The sequence below is a fragment of the Pinus tabuliformis genome, chromosome 8 (assembly GCF_031772625.1).
Source record: "Pinus tabuliformis cultivar Carrire ecotype Pingquan chromosome 8, CPIR1, whole genome shotgun sequence".
NCBI classification, from domain to species: Eukaryota; Viridiplantae; Streptophyta; class Pinopsida; order Pinales; family Pinaceae; genus Pinus; species Pinus tabuliformis.
Window position 1 is genome coordinate 1,300,135,469 of NC_142294.1, and position 21,958 is coordinate 1,300,157,426.

The 21,958-nt window shown below is 42.2% G+C and overlaps 2 protein-coding genes and 1 pseudogene across 2 annotated transcripts in view; 1 reads left to right on the forward strand and 2 right to left on the reverse strand.

Annotated features, from left to right (window-relative positions):
- Positions 1 to 21,958, forward strand: part of LOC149240224 (embryonic stem cell-specific 5-hydroxymethylcytosine-binding protein) — a 257,648-nt gene that overhangs the window by 43,272 nt on the left and 192,418 nt on the right. The gene's annotated exons all lie outside the window — the stretch shown is intronic.
- Positions 5,989 to 6,810, reverse strand: LOC149240225 (SNF1-related protein kinase regulatory subunit gamma-like PV42b). Its single transcript, XM_089461021.1, has one exon. The coding sequence runs from the start codon at positions 6,808 to 6,810 to the stop codon at positions 5,989 to 5,991; it is 822 nt and encodes a 273-aa protein (XP_089317147.1).
- Positions 10,972 to 11,843, reverse strand: LOC149240226 (SNF1-related protein kinase regulatory subunit gamma-like PV42b; annotated as a pseudogene).

Here is a 21,958-nt window from a genome sequence, read left to right on the forward strand (position 1 = left end):
GTTAAGGCTATGGATGAAGAACTTGACCAAATTGAAAAGAACCATACATGGGAATTAGTACCAAGACCTCATGATAAAAATGTTATTGGGACAAAATGGGTATTCAAAAACAAACTAAATGAAAATGGAGAGGTAATTAGAAACAAGGAAAGACTTGTATGCAAAGACTATGCCCAACAAGAAGGAACAAACTTTGAAGAAACATTTGAACCTGTATCAAGGCTTGAAGCCATAAGAATGTTCCTTGCATTTTCAAGATTTCGTAACTTTAAAGTATATCAAATGGATGTGAAATCTGCATTTTTGAATGGGGACCTAGAAGAAGTTTATATTGAGCAACTTGAAGGGTTCATTCTAGGAAATGATAAAAACCTTGTTTGCAAACTCAAGAAGGCATTATATGGGCTAAAACAAGCTCCTCGTGCATGGTATTATCGCCTTGACAAATATCTTCAACAACAAGGTTTCACTAAGGGATCTGCAAATAACAATCTATATATAAAGATGGATGATGGTAAACTTTAATAGTTGTTGTTTACATAGATGACATCATATTTGGAAGCAATGAAGATTCTATGAGTCAAAGATTTGCCTCAATCATGCAACAAGAATTTGAAATGTCATTACTTGGTGAACTAACATACTTTCTTGGTCTTCAAGTCCAACAAGCAAAGAATGGATATCTCAAGCAGATTTCAAAGAAGTATGGAATGGAAGATTGCAAACCTGTGTGCACACCAATGGTAATAGGTTGTGTAACCTTAGTTCATATGATGATTCTCCTTCAGTAAATAAACCAGAATACAGATCTATGATTGGGAGCTTGCTCTACTTTACAGGCACAAGACTAGACATCATGCATGCAATTTGGGATTGTTGGACGGTTTCAAGCAAATCCTAAAGAAACTCATCTCCATGCAGTCAAGAGAATATTCAAGTACCTACAAGGAACTCAAGATTATGGTCTATGGTATCCCAAAAATGCAGATTTTGCTCTTCATGCTTACACAAGTCTAGATTGGGCAAGTAATGTTGATGATTGGAAAAGTACTAGTGGAGGAGCATTCTATTTAGGACCTGTTGTAGCGGCTACAACCATCCTCCAAAATTTTGCCTTAGCTTCGTTTTGGAGCCTCCCTACCAACTATTCTTAGCAACATGTCTTGCACTGTCCAAGTATCTAGGCTTCAGTTAAGTTTCAGTGGCTAACCACCCTATGTTTGACAGCGTGTTTTCCTTGCACCCGCAGGCTGACATTCCAGATTTGGTCTTTTTTTGGTTGTTATGTTCACTTGGAAAATTGTGCAACTCTGGAGGGGAACCAACCTTCCTCTCCAAAATTGTGCAATCCATCTGGGCTGCTTGTTGTGCTGCAGAAATGCGCAGAACAACCAGCTAACCTTCCCTCTGGAAATTGTGCAATGCAACCCATCACTTGGCTTGCTCTCCAAAATTGCGCAATTCTGATTGACAGCTAGGGCTTCAGTCCAGAAATTGCGCAAAGCCTTAGGGACAACCAGACTTGCTCAACCTAGAAACTGTGCAAAAGCCATTCCCAGGCTTGCAGAATGTTGCATGTGCTCCCAGGTTGACCGGTTTCCTCCAGGACTGAGCAATCTTAATTTGCATGCATGGGTTGCTTTTCTTGAAAAAGCAAAAAGCAAAAAGCAAAAAGCAAAAAACATCCTTGGATTCGAGGGATTCATTTTTAGCAACTGGAGGTTACATGCAAAAGTTGTTTTAGAAACCTCTCGCTAAGTGTCGCTTTTTCCTAGATTTGTGGCATGTGCGTCATAAACCTCGATCTTATCAAACTTATTTATTTGACGCTTCAGAGCTCATTCCTCACATTGATCTTGGAGCTTTGGCATCCCACATCGCATTTAGGAGCATTCGACACATTTAGCTAAGCTTTTTCCGGATAAGTCTGCTTTTCATGTTTTTGCTGCTTTTTTGTATTTCAGTTTGTGTGAGTGTTGTTTGCTTGGTTTCAATGAATGCTTGTTGTTATTTTGATGCATGTTAGCTTATAGAGGCACTGTTTCAAGTTTTTCATTGCATCTCACTGTTGTCGCATGGATGGCACTGTTTCTGCACTAACGGTCGTCGTTGCGGCGACTCGCTTCACACACTTGCTTGTCTTCCCGTTTTCTGAATCTTACACTCATTGTTTGCATGCATGATCATTCACTCTTGTTTGCACTCAGCTTCACCATGCATTCAGACTTTTCATGTTTTCAGTTGCCCGTCGGTGGGTCTGGGCTGCCTTGGCTCGGACCTTGCCTTGCCCGGCTTGCAATGCGCATTTCTGAGAGTGAAGGCTCAACCTTCCTCCCAGAAATTGCGCAAATCTGGCCTAACACTGGCCTCCAGGCTTGCTCTGCGCAATTCTAAGAGGTAGTGCCTTGTTGGCCCTAGGAATTGCGCAAATGCAATTTGCTAGTTGCAGTCATTGTTGACTGAAATTGTGCATTGCACAGTTTCACTCCTTAGCAGGCTAAGCTGGACTGTGCATTGCGCAGTTTCAGCAGTGAGTCAGCTTGCTGACAGTCCGGATTGTGTTTTGCGCAGTTAGTCTCCCAGCTTCCCAGTGAAAATTGCGCAATCTTTTTAGTCAGTCACCCAGGTTTGTTACATGTCAGTCCTCAAGTTGCTTTTGGTTTTCAACTGATATATTGTTTGCCATGAGTGTTGCTCTGTCTCCAAGTATCATAGGTGTTTGTCCATCTCTCAGCAGTACATGTACAATGGCCTCCAAGAGAGCAGGGTGAAAGGACACTGTTGAGAGTGCAATTGGAGATGTAGTTGAGCAAGCGTCTATGGGATTGCTTATCTATGAAGACACCAAGCTGTTCATAGACAAGGATATCAAGATGAAATGGCAGGACATCAATGACATCTTCTTAGGCACATTTGAGGAAAATCTGGAAGATCGCAGGGTCTATGTCAACATACACAAGTCTGGCTTGTACCAGATTGCATGCAGGTATCTTGCGTTTCCATGCGTGGATACGATCCACTGGATTGTCTCGCATACTAATCCAGAGACAATGGTGTTGAGCAGTGTTAGTGGAACACAACTCGCTACCTTCAGGGCGAAGGACTTTCAGGAGATGTATCACTTGTTGCAGCCGATGATCATGATGGATACACCCTTCACCAGACATAGCAGCAGTGCAAACTCAAGAGATATCTTGAAGAGTTGGGTGAAGAGCCATCCCAGTTCATGACAACACCAACCAGGTTTACAAGACAAGGACACTGTAGAAGGCATATCAGTTCTTGGTCATCTTTGTATGCCGCTTATATGGCCAAGAGAGCACAGAGACCTTCCCGCAGAATTGGGTGATTGTGTTGGATCAACTGGAGAGCGAAGGAAGACCTTGCAACTGGTTCAACATGTTGGCTCTCAGGTTGAAGGAACCGGTGACAGAAGCCTGGCATTCGCCCAAGGGCTAGCAAGTGAAGATGTACATGTCTGCTTACATATTGGATGAAGTCTATGCCCGTCAGCAGTTCCCAAGCTTGGGTTGGGCATGGACACCTTCGGAAACCTTTGTGCACACTTATTGCAGGTTGTTCTTCGAATGCAGCTTCCATGGAGTTATCATACAATTATCAGACCACTTCGTCACCCTGGTGTACAGGATGATATTTGAGCAGGATCCACCTTGCATGTTGCAGGCAGCAATGGAGGCATTGATCGACATAACAAATTAGTATGCCTCACCCCTTGGCACCTTCATCCGAATGTACAACACAGAGAAGGCTCTGCATGTTTTACCAAAGTTTGCCATGGATAAGCTCATCATGCAAGAAGTGTCATATCACATCTCAACAGGGTTGTCAGCTAGACTGCACAGGAAGAAGAAGGCACCTTGGCCCGCTCTTCCTTTGCGGATCGAGTTGTATGAGATCCAAAATCTCAAGCATGCTGAGGTCGAGATGGAGGAATTCAAGAGATTCACCTTCGACACCAGAATTTTCAATCCGTATGACCCGCATTGCTTAGTGAAGGACCACTGTGCGAGAGTGCAACATCCTTGGATCCACGGGGCGTGTCATTGGCCTGAGGAAGACCCATGGAGATACTGCTATCACTTCTCAAGGCTCAATGAACCGATCAACATAGTTGTAGAGTGGTTAGCAAAGCAGAAGGCAACAACATCTCAGAGAGCAGCATCATTAGTAGCAACAGAGGGTAGCAAACCTGCGCGTGACAAAGGCAAGAGGAAGGTTGTTGACAACGTAGAGGCGGAGCAAAGCTGCAAGTTCAAAGCAGATCCACTTGTGTTGAAAGTAGCTTTTGAGATTGAGGCTAAGAGGCGACAATGCGATAGAAGGATTGCGCAAAGGTAGAGGGAGAAACAAAAGATGGAGGAAACAGAAAAGGAGTTGCAAGAGTTGAAGCGACAACTCAGGGAAGAACAAGAGTTGCGCAGAAGAGAGAAGGAAGCGCAACAGGAACAAGAATAGCAGGAGGCGCAACATGCACATATTGATGAAACTGTGCCCATACAGGTTATTGACTCATCCGAGCAGCTGGCACATAGTAGACAGGGTGAGCAGTCGCAGGAGCAGGACTTTTCTCAAGAGATTGAATAGATGCTAGAGCATATGGACATGGATATGGTTCAACCTGAGTCAGATCAGGATATTGACCTCATGCCTCAGAACCAAGAGGTCACCCCATCAACTTCACCAGATCTAGAAGCAGAGCAAGTCCCAAGCAATCAAGGAGACACATAAATCCTTGAAGACAATTCGAAAGTGGAGATGCACAACATATCTTTCGACGAGTCACAACACAGAGTTGTGTAGTCACGCAGAGTGCCTACTTCGGATGTCCATGTATCTCCTACGCAGTTTGAAGAACGAGTGATTGTGTCCGATGTGCGCAGACATCCAACTGCATTGGCCGATGCTACCAAAGCATATGCCGAAGCCACCAGCTCGAGTGTTAAATTCTTGATAGCTGAGAACGAGCGCATGGCTAAGGAGTTACAAGCGGCCAAGCAGGGAGGAGAGCAGGTTACATGTTAAGATTAGGTATGTTCTATGCTAGAGCAATTTATTTAAATTTTCACAGTTAACAATCACATCAGCATTACGATAAACTGCAGATAGAACATAAATATAAAACGCAGAAGACAAGCCAAGACAAGAGGACACAAGATGTGGCGCGAGCCAGGGACAAACCCCACAATGTGTGGGGAAACCCTTTGATCAAATCTTCTTTTATCTTCAAAGTTCAGCAGAGAAAGAGAGAGAGAGATAGCACAATTACAACAAAAGTCAACACTTTGATTTGTCTAGATCTAAGCATAGATCATCTCCTATAATGACGAGATCAGTTGAAGACATTCTGCTTCAACTGATACCTATCATCGTGCTGCATCTCGTCCTCTAGTTGCACTACTGCATATTGCCCCATGCTGCTGTCCAGGTCCATGATCTTTCTCAGACTAATGTGCATCATTATCATGCTGCTGCCCCTGCTAATGTATCATTGGGCTGCCCATGCACATGATTTCATAGTGCTGCCCATCATGCTGCTGCCCATGCTCCATGTATTCGTTGCACAACCCATCTACAATATATCATGTTGCTGCCCAAGACTGCATTATATATATGTGCCCAGATCATACAACGTTCTTATCTCTATGCCACCGAAGTTTATATATCTAAGCAATATCACTTTCTGAACACAGTATATAATCCCTGTTGACAGCGTTCCATTATATATATGACTGTCTACTACAACATATGTCTATGATTGTGTACAACAGCGTATGTATATTTCCATGACTGTGTATTAATCTTTCAGCCCTGCGTAAAGACTGTGTATATATGAAACTGCGTAGATAGTGTCACAGCGTTCAACCCTGCGTAAATATGAACTGCGTAGATAGTCCTTCCATAGTGACGTATACTCGAAAATAACATGGACACAACAAAATCCTTCATGACTTGTAAATGCATTCAATGTTACTGATGAAAAAAGCTGGTTGGTCCTCTACGTGCAACGCTTATAATGTCTGTAAGGCTGACAACACCAAGAAGCCATCCATCTTCGTCAGTCACCCACACCCTATGGACTTTGTTGGTGATGGCCACTGCCATGGCAGTTCCCAGAGGTGTCGTGGGATGGATTGTGACAAGAGGCCTCGAGAAGCCCTTCTCGGCCGACATCTTCAGAAATTCTGCAACTGTAATTTCAGGTCTCAAGGACCAGCTTATCTCCTTAACTCCCATTCCCCGGAAACAATTTGCTGACAGGCTTCCCACGAGCTTACCTCCTGATACCCCGAATTGCTGTGATTGAAACGAGTCCATCTCTTCTTCAGGCGAAGTCTCCACCACTCCAGAAGAACTGAATGCAGGTTTCCGATGCATCAATCTCAGCGCACTAGACAATATCATGATGGAGGGTACAGACAGTGCCACCATGTTTGGATGGTGGAGACCCAGGTCTGTTATTATTCTCGATACACATGGACCCATTTCGTCTATACGCTCCAGAAGGAAGCTCACCACGTTTGTCTGAGTCAGGAGACGAAACTGGGTCGTTTCATGAGGAGATCGTTCATCGTTATGTCCGTGAATTGGAACAAGAAACCGATGAACTCCTTTTGACATGCATTCCATTCCATCAATTAACTTCACACGGGAACCAGCTGTCCATAGTGCTCTGCTCTCAATCGTTTGTCCAATTAAATTCGACACGGGGGTTTGCAGAGCATTCTTGCAATCATCCAAGTTGTCCCCGCTATGCAGCACAACATCGAGCATTGAAACTATTCCCTGCATTCACTCAATTGACTGCGATTTGATGACTGTGGCACCGTTGACAGTGTATAAGAGTTGTGCGAATGTTACATAGATGAACGTGGCTTCATGGTCCTTCATGACTAGTGTTATGACTGCTGCTCTTCCAGGAGCAGATTCTCATGTTGACTGCGGCTAAGGCACGTCTGAACTGTGGCACAGCAGAACTACGGCTAGATCATCATCTCCACAACGTACAGCAGCTAGGGTATCATCCAAGGCCAACGTATTCTTCTTAGTGTCTCTCCTTCACCAATAACCCAAGACGTGGAGAGGAGGAGATCACTTGAAGAATATGTGTGATCTAAATGACATCAAACCCTCTCTTATTTATACTAAAAATGTAGAGGTTGAATAGACACGTCGGTTGGGCTTCTAGAGCCTACATAAGAGCTGGTCGGCTTGATAATAATTACATAAACAAAATAAATTCATATCTCCATAAATACTTATCAGAATTGGATGATCTTTGGATCAATCCTACACCTCTCAACGAGAGGGATCCAATAAAAATATCAGCTGCCATAAATAAGCCGACCCACATGGAGTTTGGCCCTAGTTGCCAATTTAACACTCCCTCTCAACTAGGGAGAACTCCATCCGGTGATCCATATGTCCAACAGTACTATCTCGGCCACTAGTGCCTTGCACTGCTCTGCCTAGCTCTGCTCAGCTCTGCTGGCTCTGCTCTACTCTGCTCAGCTCAGCTCTGCTAGCTCTACTCTGCTGGCTCTGCTCAGCTCAGTTCTGCTAGCTCTGCTCTGCTCAACTCAGCTCTGCTAGCTCTGCTCTGCTCTGCTCAGCTCAGCTCTGCTCTGTTGGCTCTGCTCTGCTCTGCTCATCTCCGCTGAACTATGAAGAAGAAGAATTGATCGAGAATGTCTCATACCATTCTCCACTGACCCGAAGTCAGATTCAGAGTGCGTACCACTAGTCCAAGACTAGTCTCAACCAACCCGAAGTCAGCGTCATAGTATGTACGACTCTCACTGGTCCCAGACCAGTACTGCACTGACACGAAGTCAGTCTCGGAGTATGTACCACTGGTCCCAGACCAGTCTCAGCCGACCCGAAGTCAGCGTCATAGTATGTACAACTCCTACCACTGGTCCCAGACCAGTATCATTGATCCCAGATCAATGGAGGTCATCCTAGCGTAGGGAGTACGGTAGATACAACGATGCGTCCATCAGTACTACTATGGTCCCTAACTTCATTTCCCTGCTCATTGATCAGATGAGAGGTACTTCCCATGAGTCCCAGACTGCATGGGTAGGATGCCTCGACAGGAGAACTTAATCAATCCTATCCTCACAGGAGAACACATCAATCCTGCTACAATTGCCATGGAGAACACATCAATCCAGGCCGGCATGGAGAACATATCAATCCAGGCCTCACATGAGAACTAATCATCCTGCTACACAGGAGAACGAATCATCCTGTTCCACAAGAGAGCGAATCATCTTGTCCCACAAGAGAGCGAATCATCTTGTTCCAGTGCGCACCACCAGGGGAGGGTGAGTCACCCTGTGGTCATATGTTGCTCCAGTAGAACTGCAAGCCCCCAGAGCTCCCAGAGCTCAATGTATGCAACATGCAGGACCCTTCTTCAAAGGTCTCTTGATGACTCCAAGTCGTTCGGGAAAATCACAAATTTGATCTTTCCTCAGGGCTCTGTCCTGCACATCATCTCAGTTCGATGGAGCCTCCTTGATCATCGACTTACCATATCCCAGATAAGGCAGTATTTGATGTCTATCTGCTGGAGCATTGTCAAATACGGGATTCCTCAATAATCGAATCCCATCTCTGGTTGTCACAGAGAATCACAGTGGTATTCATCATGTGTACAAATAGCTCACTGAAGAGCTTCAGCAACCAGACTACCTCACAAAAGGCCATACTATCAACAATGTATTCTGCCTTGGTGGTGCTGAGAGTCACCGACTCCTGCTTCTTGCTCATCCAGGCTATTGAGGCAGATTCCAAAGAGAAACAAAGTGCTCTAGTGATCCTCCATACTGCCTGCCCACTCATCATTCGAATAATCATGTGGTTTCATATTTCTGGCAGTGTATCTCAATTCATGAGAGATTGTGCCCTGAAGATATCTTAGAAGATTCTTGGCACCAATCTAGTGATGCTCAACCAAATATGAGCTCACCATGCTAACTGCAACACAGATGTCCGGACGGAGGTTCTCCAAGAACATCAACGGGAATGAGTTTATGAAACTCAGAGGCATTTCCCAAATCTGGTCCGACATCATTACCATATAACTTCTGAAAGTTAAGATCCTCGAGGCAGTCACAAGCTTGCAACTTATCTTCCCACATTTAGAATCCAACTCCCTCTGTCTCCTATAAATGAGAGGGTCTGCACCTGTCGAACATAGGTGCCAGTACGAGAGGTTTATCATCCACAACCTTCGAGTAATGGTTTGGATCGGTTTCACTCCTAGTGAATCTCAGCTGCATTAGACAGCTATCAATCCTCTCATACTATGCACGAGGTGTTTTCCTTCAAGCCATAGAGGGCTTTCTTCCACCTGTATACATGAGATTCCTTGATCATGATTCTCAAACTCCTCGGGTTGTTCCAAACCTGTGAACTTGCTGCATGAGGGGAATGGTCCCCTTATAATATTTTCCTTCGGTATTTTTCAGACATGTACCTTCATGCTTCTTTTTGAATTTAGGCATCCTAGTCACCATCTGACTTACAAACCTCCGGTGCTGAGTCAATGGACATGGTCCCCTAGTGGACTTCCTGCAACTTGATACAACCCTGAGCTCAAAAGTGTCTTTAAAAGATCTATTTTCAAACACGTACCTTTCTATCGATAAGTGCCACCCTGTAACCTTTGACTTCCATTTCCGAGATGGACATCAGGTTCGATTAGGTACATAAAAGAGATTTCGGGGTTCCTTGCTTTCGTGGAAGAGTCGACCATTTCCTTGATGACTTGCCATTCGGACACTCCTTCGCATAACGGCCGAACTTATTTCAATAAGGCATCCGCTTTTCCTTCTACCCTTAGATCTGAACTTCCCAATGGAGTGATCTTAAGATGGACCATCTGAATCTTCCGTTGTGCCATTCTGATGACATTCTCTGCTTTGACTTCACCCGAGGTGAATTATGAGGAACCCATCGATCCTTCTGTCTTGTCCCAACTACCTTTGGTGATTGATTTTTCACTCTTGCTTGGGCATTGTCTTCACCTCAACTTCGATACCATGTTAAGATTAGGTATGTTCTATGCTAGAGCAATTTATTTAAATTTTCACAGTTAACAATCACATCAGCATTACGATAAACTGCAGGTAGAACATAAATATAAAACGCAGAAGACAAGCCAAGACAAGAGGACACAAGATGTGGCGCGAGCCAGGGACAAACCCCACAATGTGTGGGGAAACCCTTTGATCAAATCTTCTTTTATCTTCAAAGTTCAGCAGAGAAAGAGAGAGAGAGATAGTACAATTACAACAAAAGTCAACACTTTGATTTGTCTAGATCTAAGCATAGATCATCTCCTATAACGACGAGATCAGTTGAAGACATTCTGCTTCAACTGATATCTATCATCGTGCTGCATCTTGTCCTCTAGCTGCACTACTGCATATTGCCCCATGCTGCTGTCCAGGTCCATGATCTTTCTCAGACTAATGTGCATCATATCATGCTGCTGCCTCTGCTAATGTATCATTGGGCTGCCCATGCACATGATTTCATAGTGCTGCCCATCATGCTGCTGCCCATGCTCCATGTATTCGTTGCACAGCCCATCTACAATATATCATGTTGCTGCCCAAGACTGCATTATATATATGTGCCCAGATCATACAACGTTCTTATCTCTATGCCACCGAAGTTTATATATCTAAGCAATATCACTTTCTGAACACAGTATATAATCCCTGTTGACAGCGTTCCATTATATATATGACTGTCTACTACAACATATGTCTATGACTGTGTACAACAACGTATGTATATTTCCATGACTGTGTATTAATCTTTCAGCCCTGCGTAAACACTGTGTATATATGAAACTGCGTAGATAGTGTCACAGCGTTCAGCCCTGCGTAAATATGAACTGCGTAGATAGTCCTTCCATAGTGACGTATACTCGAAAATAAGATGGACACAACAAAATCCTTCATGACTTGTAAATGCATTCAATGTTACTGATGAACAAAGCTGGTTGGTCCTCTACGTGCAACGCTTATAATGTCTGTAAGGCTGACAACACCAAGAAGCCATCCATCTTTGTCAGTCACCCACACCCTATGGACTTTGTTGGTGATGGCCATTGCCATGGCAGTTCCCAGAGGTGTCGTGGGATGGATTGTGACAAGAGGCCTCGAGAAGCCCTTCTCGGCCGACATCTTCAGAAATTCTGCAACTGTAATTTCAGGTCTCAAGGACCAGCTTATCTCCTCAACTCCCATTCCCTGGAAACAATTTGCTGACAGGCTTCCCACGAGCTTACCTCCTGATACCCCGAATTGCTGTGATTGAAACGAGTCCATCTCTTCTTCAGGCGAAGTCTCCACCACTCCAGAAGAACTGAATGCAGGTTTCCGATGCATTAATCTCAGTGCACTAGACAATATCATGATGGAGGGTACAGACAGTGCCACCATGTTTGGATGGTGGAGACCCAGGTCTGTTATTATTCTCGATACACATGGACCCATTTCGTCTATACGCTCCAGAAGGAAGCTCACCACGTCTGTCTGAGTCAGGAGACGAAACTGGGTCGTTTCATGAGGAGATCGTTCATCGTTATGTCTGTGAATTGGAACAAGAAACCGATGAACTCCTTTTGACATGCATTCCATTCCATAAATTAACTTCACACGGGAACCAACTGTCCATAGTGCTCTGCTCTCAATCGTTTGTCCAATTAAATCCTACACGGGGGTTTGTAGAGCATTCTCGCAATCATCCAAGTTGTCCCCGATATGCAGCACAACATCGAGCATTGAAACTATTCCCTGCATTCACACAATTGACTGCGATTTGATGACTATGGCACCGTTGACAGTGTATAAGAGTTGTGCGAATGTTACATAGATGAACGTGGCTTCATGATCTTTCATGACTAGTGTTATGACTGCTGCTCTTCCAGGAGTAGATTCTCATGTTGACTGCGGCTAAGGCACGTCTGAACTGTGGCACAGCAGAACTACGGCTAGATCATCATCTCCACAACGTACCGCAGCTAGGGTATCATCCAAGGCCAACGTATTCTTCTTAGTGTCTCTCCTTCACCAATAAACCAAGACGTAGAGAGGAGGAGATCACTTGAAGAATATGTGTGATCTAAATGACATCAAACCCTCTCTTATCTATACTAAAAATGTAGAGGTTGAATAGAGACGTCGGTTGGGCTTCTAGAGCCTACATAAGAGCTGGTTGGCTTGATAATAATTACATAAACAAAATAAATTCATATCTCCATAAATATTTATCAGAATCGGATGATCTTTGGATCAATCCTACACCTCTCGACGAGAGGGATCCAATAAAAATATCAGCTGCCATAAATAAGCCGACCCACATGGAGTTTGGCCCTAGTTTCCAATTTAACATTACAACATCCACAAGAGCAGAGTTGAGGAGAGCAATATTGGATGAAGTATCGTCTCTTGAGACAGTCATGCAGAAGCTATACTGCAAATTTGTCGCCGTGCATAATTCAGTTGTCCATCTCAACGGTTGGCAGCAGCGCTGTGCTAGGAGAGCATGCATCTTGTCAGATCTGCACACTATTTTCGATCACATGCAAACATGGACAATGAGGTACAAAGGAGCCCCATTGTACTTGCCAAAGATGATGAAGCTAAAGGTGGTAGAGTTGAAGGCACGCATTTGGAGTTAGATCCGAAACTATGAGGAACTCCCGCAGTTCATCACCAGTTTGCAGGCTTCACATGCACGGGTGTTCAGGAGCATGGATGTCATTGTGCGCATGCATGCGATCCCATCCATTGGCACACTCACCGAGGCGAAGTCAAAGAATCAGGTTTGATTGGAGCTAGACATGTACTTTGATTAGTTGATGTGCGTAGCCACTAGCGCAGACTTGGAGATCAGTATGTTACTGGTCCGGCTGCACTTAAGACTATGATGCGCATGTTATCAGACGAGAAGGATAGAACATCAATTAGTGTACCCGGATGCAACGGAGGCAAGAGTTCACTTTCAGAAGGATGTCACCACAAAGCATGTAGGCACCATAACAGATTACCAAGCGTGGCATCAGTTCGCCACCGTCAATCATCGCGAGGATGTCGAAGAGTTAGTCTTCCCACAACTGTCCGAGTCTTAGTGATGTCTTGCATGGCTTACTCAAGCCTATTTTGTCTCACATGGGTACATGTGCAGATTGTAATGTAAACCTGTTGTAAAAGTGAAAGAACAAGTGTCGATAGTAGAATGTAATAGTCATGTAGTAGTTGAAGAGTCACGAGGGTAGGTGAAGAGTCACAGAGGGGAATGTTAAGGGTCACCCCACCCTTTGCTATCTATAGAACCTCATAACTCATTGTACAAGTGTTTTGGAGCCAAGCTTCCTATAGGTGTAACTTGGAGAAATCTTGGAGTGTATTGTAATGAGCCTTGGCTTCTGCACAGTGCAGAGCTAGTACATCTCTTTGGAGGAGCAGGCGACAATGATTGTAATGTTCCACTATCGGGGCTAGTGGAAGTCTTGGTTGTATGTATGATTGGATCTTTCACTCTTTTAATATAACAGAGCCAACACGTTTCATGCATATGTTGTTATTGTAGTTCGACTATCCTGGTTACTCTAATGATATATGTAGCTATTATTTACGCATGTATATATGGACTATTCCGTATAAGTTTGTATGAATATTATCGAAGCGTGCTGTTGGTATAACCGATCACTTTGGATCGTCGGCTATCTTTCTTTCCATCTCATGATGTCTTTTTGCTCGTGAGTTCCCTTTCACGCTGTGTGCTATCGCGGGTTTGTAAGGGGTGCACTCACCCCCCCTTTCGTGTGTTAGAGCCTTTCATGCACCTTCCTTGACTTGCTGCAAGGTAACACCCTTGCTACCAACAATGACATCTTACTTATCTCTGTGCGCAACTACAGTCAAGGCGATACCGTACTACCCTTTGCTGGGACTCCTACTCCAACCGATCTAAGGTCTAGTTGGGACTTCTTACCGGGGAGATCCCCTGACATGTTGGCGCGTCTAGCACCGTCAACAAGACCTTCCTTGGTATCATGGTTCAACAAAAAACAAAGCTCCATTGCTTTATCTATTGTTGAGGCAGAATATGTTGCTGCTGCATATTGCTGTACTCAACTTCTATGGATGATGCAAACATTACAAGATATTCAAATCACTTGTCCTCAACCTATACCTATTTTGTGTGATAATACTAGTGCCATAAGTATTTTTAAAAATCTTGTCATGCACTCAAAAACTAGCATATTCCAATCAAATATCACTTTTTGAGAGAACAGGGACATGAACAAAAGGTCACACTGGAGTACGTTCCCTCGGAGGAACAAGTTGCAGTTATATATACAAAGCCTCTTCCACGTGATTCCTTCGAATATCTCAGAAATAAAATAGGAGTGGTCTCTACTTCATCACTTCATTAATTATTCTGATAGATCTTTGATATTCAGGGGGAGCAATACATATGTTGTTTTGATGATGTATCCCATGGTTGTTTTGATATTCATGTTGCTTATATTACTGACAATACATCTGATGTAGTAACAATGAACATGTACAGACAGTACATGCTCAGGGGGAGCTATGGTTATGAAAAATTCAACATTTTTCTTTTTGTACGCGGATATTATGAAGGACAAACACGTATATATGCGAGTTCTGATCTAGATAGTTGCATATGTTTCTCTATGATGAAGAAACAGTGGGACAGACTCAGGGAAAGGCTCTGATATGCTTTAGACAATTATTATTTGGCATTTTGGTCTTGATGTTGATTGGTGCTACTTAGAAGTGGTGTTGTCTTATGATGGTTTATGAGTTTTTGCAATATGACATTGATGCTTTGATGAACTTATTGATTGATGAAGATGCTTCGATGGCCTAAGTTAATGTGATCAGATCTGACGATGGACAATTGGCATAGTTTGAGGGGGCTATGCTTCTAATAGTGCATTGTTGGCATTATGATTTCTTTAGCATTTTGGATAGGTATATATCATGGATGATGCTGCTAAAGACACATATGTTGCTGAAGTGTTTGTTGTCACACTTAATGCTTATGGTGCAGATCCTATATGGTGTATGATAGTTGTTGATGACTATCATGGTCTTATTGAGGTCTTTTGTTTTGGTTATAAATGCCATATCTGTCTCTTGATGTAAAGGTCATGTAAAGACCTATGTTATAAATCATTGTAAAATTCAGTCATGTATGGACTATTGTGGTCAAGTCATGTAATCCCATCATTTTGGGCATGTGATGTAATATTGAGTCAAATATGTAATCTCACTGTGTTGGGTGATCAATATAAACATGAGTCATTTGTGATAGGAAAGGTCATGTCTGGTTGAGTCATAGAGTTATGTACTTCTTTGTATATATTTACAAAATTCAGCATGTGCTTAGGGGGAGCATGGTCAGTATTCAGTGTTCATACTCAGCAGATCAGATCTACAACGCTCATGTCAACAAAGGGAGAGAAGCCTTCATTCAGTATTGGTCAGCCCTTTGCCCTTGATGTCAAAGGGGGAGAGAAGTTTGGTGTTTGGAGAATGCTTGGTGACTTGGGCGAGAAACTTGGTATATCTACAGGTGGTGGTGACCAATCACCAAAGTGGTTGCCATCAAGTCCAAAGGGGAATATTGTTGGCATTATGACACATGTGTTGTCCTTGATGGAAACCTACTTAATAAAGATGTCAATATGATAATAGTAGGATAAGTATCAGGCCACTACATATGTGATAGAAAGATTATACAAAGGAATATCAATTTAGAGATAGAGGAATGATAAAGATGATGTTTTAAGAAGTATATGCGTGTCCTGTGAACAAAGGCCGCGTACATACGCGGGTATGGTGAAGAAAAGCTACGTACAGCTTCCACACCATGGTATTCTAAATATCAAGGGTCTTTACCATGGTATTGGCCCATAGTAATGAGCGCGACAATGAATATTTGATCCTGTCAAAGAATACTATCGGCATAACTACGAAATTGGCCTAAGGTATTGGCTAAGGCCTAAGCTATATAAGGAGATGGAGATCAAAGTGCTAAGTGTGCATGTATTGGGTTTTTGATGATTGGTTTGATCTGAAATAAGTATTCACCAAAGAGTATGATGATGGATTAGATCTATTAGATCTGAAATGACTATATATTGAATTATCTGCTTATGGTTTGATAAATCTATGATGACGAATTTATGATGTGTATTTGTTATGGTGTGTGTTGAGACTTGGGTTTGACAGGTGTTCTAATGTGCAACGAAGGTTTGGCTCAGTAATTATAGATCTGTATGCATGTGTGCTTTAGAAAAATCTAGTACATATGCAAATTTGATTTTGGATAGTCGCGTATACATTTTGCAGAATAGACAAATTTGTATGCGTATGTCAAGTATAAAAGGCACATACATACACGGAAGTGCTTTATAAGAGTCGCATATATCTGCTAGGGTTTTGCAGTATGAGTTGATGATAATGGCTGATCTATTCTGTTATGTTTGCTGTTGTCTATCGATGAAGTCTCTTATAATTATCTGTATTTGACAGTACTGTTTGGCCTGAATTGATTATGAAGTAAAGTATTGACTTGTGATGATGCTGCTAGATGATAATCTATATTTGGTTTAGTGATTTATGTTGGCTTCAGTATCTGCTTGGGTGATTGATTCAATGGTACAATGATACAGATTCAACTATCAATATTTTGAGATTTGTACACGAGTATGCTTAAGGGGAAATGCATACACATGCAGGTATGAGTAAGAATAGTAGTGTATAAATTCTGACATGTGTTTAGATAGAGTTTGCAGTGACAGAATCTGGTTTCAGTGATGAACATTATGTGGTCTGGTATTCTAATGAATGGGTATACATTGATATAAGTTGGTGTGGTTGTTTGATCCGTAAACTGTCGTGGATATTCCATTGGATAGTTTTTCACAACAGATCTGATAATATTATATTAAAAATATGAGATTCTACACTATTACAATTTTTTTTTTAATTTCTAGATCTGTAAAATTAATTGTAATTAGTGCATGCATGTAAAAGGAAATCAAGCAGAAAAGTAGAGAATGACAAAATACGCTCACACACACATAATACACAAGATATGCTCCCTGGGAAACCCTTTCGGGAGAAAACCTAGCTGGAAGGTGAGGCCGCTTCACTCTCTTTCTTTCTCTGGAAATATGGCTGCAGATACAAAGAAGTAATCTCTGTGGCGCGCGGGCTGCTATAGTGCACAAATCCTTTGTGTGTGCTCTATCTCCTATCTCTCCTGGATATCTTTGCTCAACTATGGAACAAAATGCTTTTGAAGGAATTGCATGCCTTTACCTCCGAGCGGCCCGGTTATAGCATAGCTCGATAGCCTACTAGTCGTTAATTTTGACTACATTAACTTTTAACTAGAGTTACAAAATAGACTCTTCCAAATTCTTTTACATCACAAACACGTGGCTAGCCCCTTTTCCATGAATAATGGGGATGATGCAGCATCCTTCCGAACTATAGGTGTGAAAACAGGAAGGTCAACTTCTGAGTGGCATAAATTTTGCATACGGACTTTGATTGACGCGATTCTTGCGCTGTTGAAAAGCTCTCTGTGTAGAATAGCATGAAAAGGTGTTGCACTTAGGGGGCAGAGTTTTACTCCCAAAAAACGTCGTTTGATGCCTCAAAATGCTTCCGGAAGGTTTCGAACCCTGTTTTGCCAAACTGGGTCCCGCCAGTAATAATGGTCTCATGAGATGATTCCTCCACTTTTTCCACTCCAAATGCATTGAGATGGATGACAAACAATATAATGATTCAATTCAGATCAATTGATTATGAAGTAAAGTATGGACTCGTAGTGGTGCTGTTAGATGATAATCTGTATTTGGTTCAGTGATTTATGTTGGCTTCATTATCTTCTTGGGTGATTGATTCAATGGTACAGTGATAGAGATTCAACTATCAATATTTTGAGATTTGTACACGTGTATGCTTAAGGGGAAACACATACATACGCAGGTATGAGTAAGAATAGTAGTGTATAAATTCTAACATGTGTTTAGATAGAGTTTGCAGTGACAAAATCTAGTTTCAATGATGAACAGTATGTGGTCTGGTATTATGATGAATGGGTATACAATGATATAAGTTGATTTGGTTGTTTGAACAAGTTATTTCTTTTTTTGACCTGGTGATACAGTTGGTTCAGTGATTAAGTGACTTGGTACAATGTTGGTTTTAGTGATGTTGTCTGATATTTGGAATGATCCAGTTTGAAACATTCTGAAAAGTGATCCATAGAGAACAAAGGATAAGGGGGTTGTAGCTCCTTTCCATTAGAAGCTGGAAAACGAGAGAAGGTTGTAGCCTTCTACAGGTGGTTGCTTGCGTGCTGGTATGAGTTTGCGCCAGTACAAGTTTGTAAGAAATTTCTCTTTATAATAAAAGAAGAAGACAAAGACAACAACAACGGTGGTTTTTTCCCACATTGGGTTTCCACCTAAAAATCTTGGTGTTCATGTGTTGCTTGTGTGTGATGACTTATTCTGTTCTTACTGCACATGGTTACTATTTAATTAATGTTTAATGAAGTACTGATATATTGGTTCAAGTTAAACAAATGATGAATTAACTGAAATAGTTAGTGAATTGGATATACGCTACTTGTCTTCATCACAATCTTTTACATATGCAGGTTTGCTTCATAACAACCACGTACAAAAATCTGAATCATAAAAGAAAAGTTTAAGTAGTTTAAAAACATTGATTCAACCCCCCTCTCGGTATTTTTTCTAACACCTTCACACTCCCATCAGACTACTGGTCAGCGCTAGTGGTGAGTTGGGTTTGTAGAGGAGTGTGTTGACTTTAAGAGATGACTTGGCGCATCATTCATGGGGTTGTAGGGTGGTCAACATGCCCTATCAAGAGTTATTCAAATGTGTTGGTATGCCACAACACAAGGCATTATATGGAGACAATGCTCTTCCATTGATATATTGGGTGCATGAACCACCGAGGATTGCCACAACAATGATATCCCCCTTAGCATGTGAAGAGTTAGGTCGCTTAGGTCTACCAGGATAGATGAGGAGATATGACTCACATAATGGTGTGTTCTCTAGCAGAGTGGTGGATACATTGACGCATGCGGGACGCCAAACGTTACAGGGTGGTATGACAGTGGGCAGTGGTATCCAGTGGTACATGTTAGTTTTTGAGGTAGCAGTAGACAAGTGTTCTAGTCTCCATGGTGTTTAAGAGGCTAAGGAACACGAGATCTCCAAACCCTAGGAAAGGTTTCGTGAGAAAAGACTTAGAAACACCTCAATTAGATTAATTGACCAATAATTAAATATTTCCTATGTCTAACTTTGGAAAACTGGTTAATTAAATCAAATTAATTGAGGGAGGTCGATTTTGCTCTAGAGACTTTCGGCAATTTAATTGACGGAGTTAAGATGATCATGGCCATTGATTGAGATGTGATCATGGCTGTTGTTTGCCCAACAAAAGATTATAAGAGGCGAGTTGATGGGGTTGGATAGACACAATAGTTGAGTCCTAGAGTTAAGTAGTCCGACAACCTAGTTGCAGTGATTCAACAAGGGTGCAGTTGAAGCCAGGGAGAGAGTCAGTGGCAGGGTTTCAACAGTGAGAATTTCCACAGAAATTCTCAAGAGGTTTTTAGCTTTTTGGAGGAGGAAAGGAGGCCTAGTCATTTCCAACAAAGGAGGCTGAGTTGAGGCAGTGCGAGCTTGCCAGTCAAGCCAGTGTGTGCTTCAGGGCTTGTAGTGTGTGTGCTAGTATCGAAATAGGTTTTAGAGGTAGCGCGAGTTGCCTAGAAGAGAAGCAAACAGAAGTGAGAGTATCGGGAAGAGATTCCAAAGGCAAGTGCGAGTTACCTAGCGCAGAACTACGCATTCCAGAGAGGAGTGCGGGTTTCCAGAAGGGAGGCCGAGTTAATTGTTGGAGGGAAAAAGGATTTTACCAGTATATTTGACAAAGGATAAAATTGTAAGTTAGAGATTTGCCAGTGAAACAACAAGGCAATTGTAATTCTCTATTTTGCTGAAGATAATAATAAAGCCCTCATTTGCTACATTGGTATTCCTTTCTAGGTTTTTCCAGGGACGATTGTCTAAAAATAACGGTGTCAAAATTATTGTGTGTGTCCATTATTTTCTCAGTTCCAGTATTTTATTTTTGACATTGTATTTTATTTGTGAAGATTGCAGTAGTGCATTGTTTGTTATTTGTCATAAATTAATTTACAGAAGACAAACAAACTGCATAAGTTAGGAGATTAATACCTAGTCACTGCAATCGTGGAAATTTCACAATACGCAAAGATATGTTGCTGAGTTCAGTGTTATGTTGAATAGTGTGGGGATACATGGCTGTGTGTAATAGTGTATGATATTGCATAGTGGGATTGTGGAGCGTTGCCTCCAGAGAGATCCCCTGAAAGGGATGTTAGGCATACCATTTGTTTTGGCTTATCCAGGATTGATGAGGGCATGGATGAGCATCTCTTGATCATACCTCTCAGGATTTACAAGCCTATTTCTCCTTTGTATTGCTTACAGTCATAGAGGATTTGGTTTTCGTCCCTTGCTGCTCTCAACACGAACAACAGGACACAAAAGGCTCACCTGAGATAGTTGGATGGGACGTCTCACATCAAGAGAGAGACTTCCCAAGTGTGGCATATGGTCAGGGCGTGAGTTGGCAAATGTAGGCTTAGGGATGGCCCGATCTAGTGCAAAGATAACATATGTTCTGTCCTTGAGCTCACACTTAGGGAGATGCATGGTTGACTTTTGGCAAGACATTTCGAGGTATTACATGAGCATGTGCCACAGGTTGCAGACCTTTCTTACAGGAGGATGTTTACTTAAGGTGCATCACCAGGAGACAAGATAATCGATTTATCTATGTGGTTTGGTAGGAGTAGGGAGGTATAGCATGCTCCCGGCTGATTATCTATACATAGCATTCATCTATTGGTTGCATACAAGGATCAAAGATGAGTCACGGGTGGGTCTCAATAACTCTCCGTACTACACAGCAACTCCAATAGGGATTTGGAGTTGTGAACTCTCAATTTTGCTAGGGGATCCAGTTGATTGGTGGGTCAGTCCATTTCTTGGATATGTTTGGCCCTTGTAGGTTTTTTGCCATTGGGTTCAAAGAGAAGAGGATTTTGTATGAGCACAGTGGGCATTCAGTTATGTTGACACCCAATCCTTGGGATTGGGAAATATTGTAAAGATTGTAAATTAGAGAATAAGGAAGGTGAAGAGTCACTGGAATATGAATTTCAATAGTCTCTCACTCAATGTATATATCAATAACCTCTCTTAATGCAAAACACATTTCATTCAGAGTTACACAAACCTAGCCTGATATGGCATCAGAGTAATAGGCTGCAATTTAGCGTATAACTCCTGCTATTCCCTGCCATTGTCCTTCATTTTTCTCTGTCATTATCCTCTGCCCCTCTGCCAAAATTTGGAGCATTGAGTTTTTCATGTGATGGCTCATACTCATTTATATGTGATGAATCATCTCTTGTGCGTTAATTTTTGAACGATGGTCGATCCTCTGCGTTGAAACAATGAGTTGAAATTGCTGGTCACTCTTGTATGTACGTTGAATCACCGTGGGTCCTAAGTTAAACTCTCTATCTTGTGATTGTTCATTTGACGTTGGTTATATGTATGAGATGGTGATGGCACACATATTTAAAGACCGCATATGGCATCACAATGCTGCGTATGGATGGTTTGTATGTGTTGGACTAACAACATATGCGTTGGTCCTCTGCGGTGAGTTCCATGCTGTATGCATTTTTTTTAGTTGAATGTGTTTTGAAGACTGTAATCTCT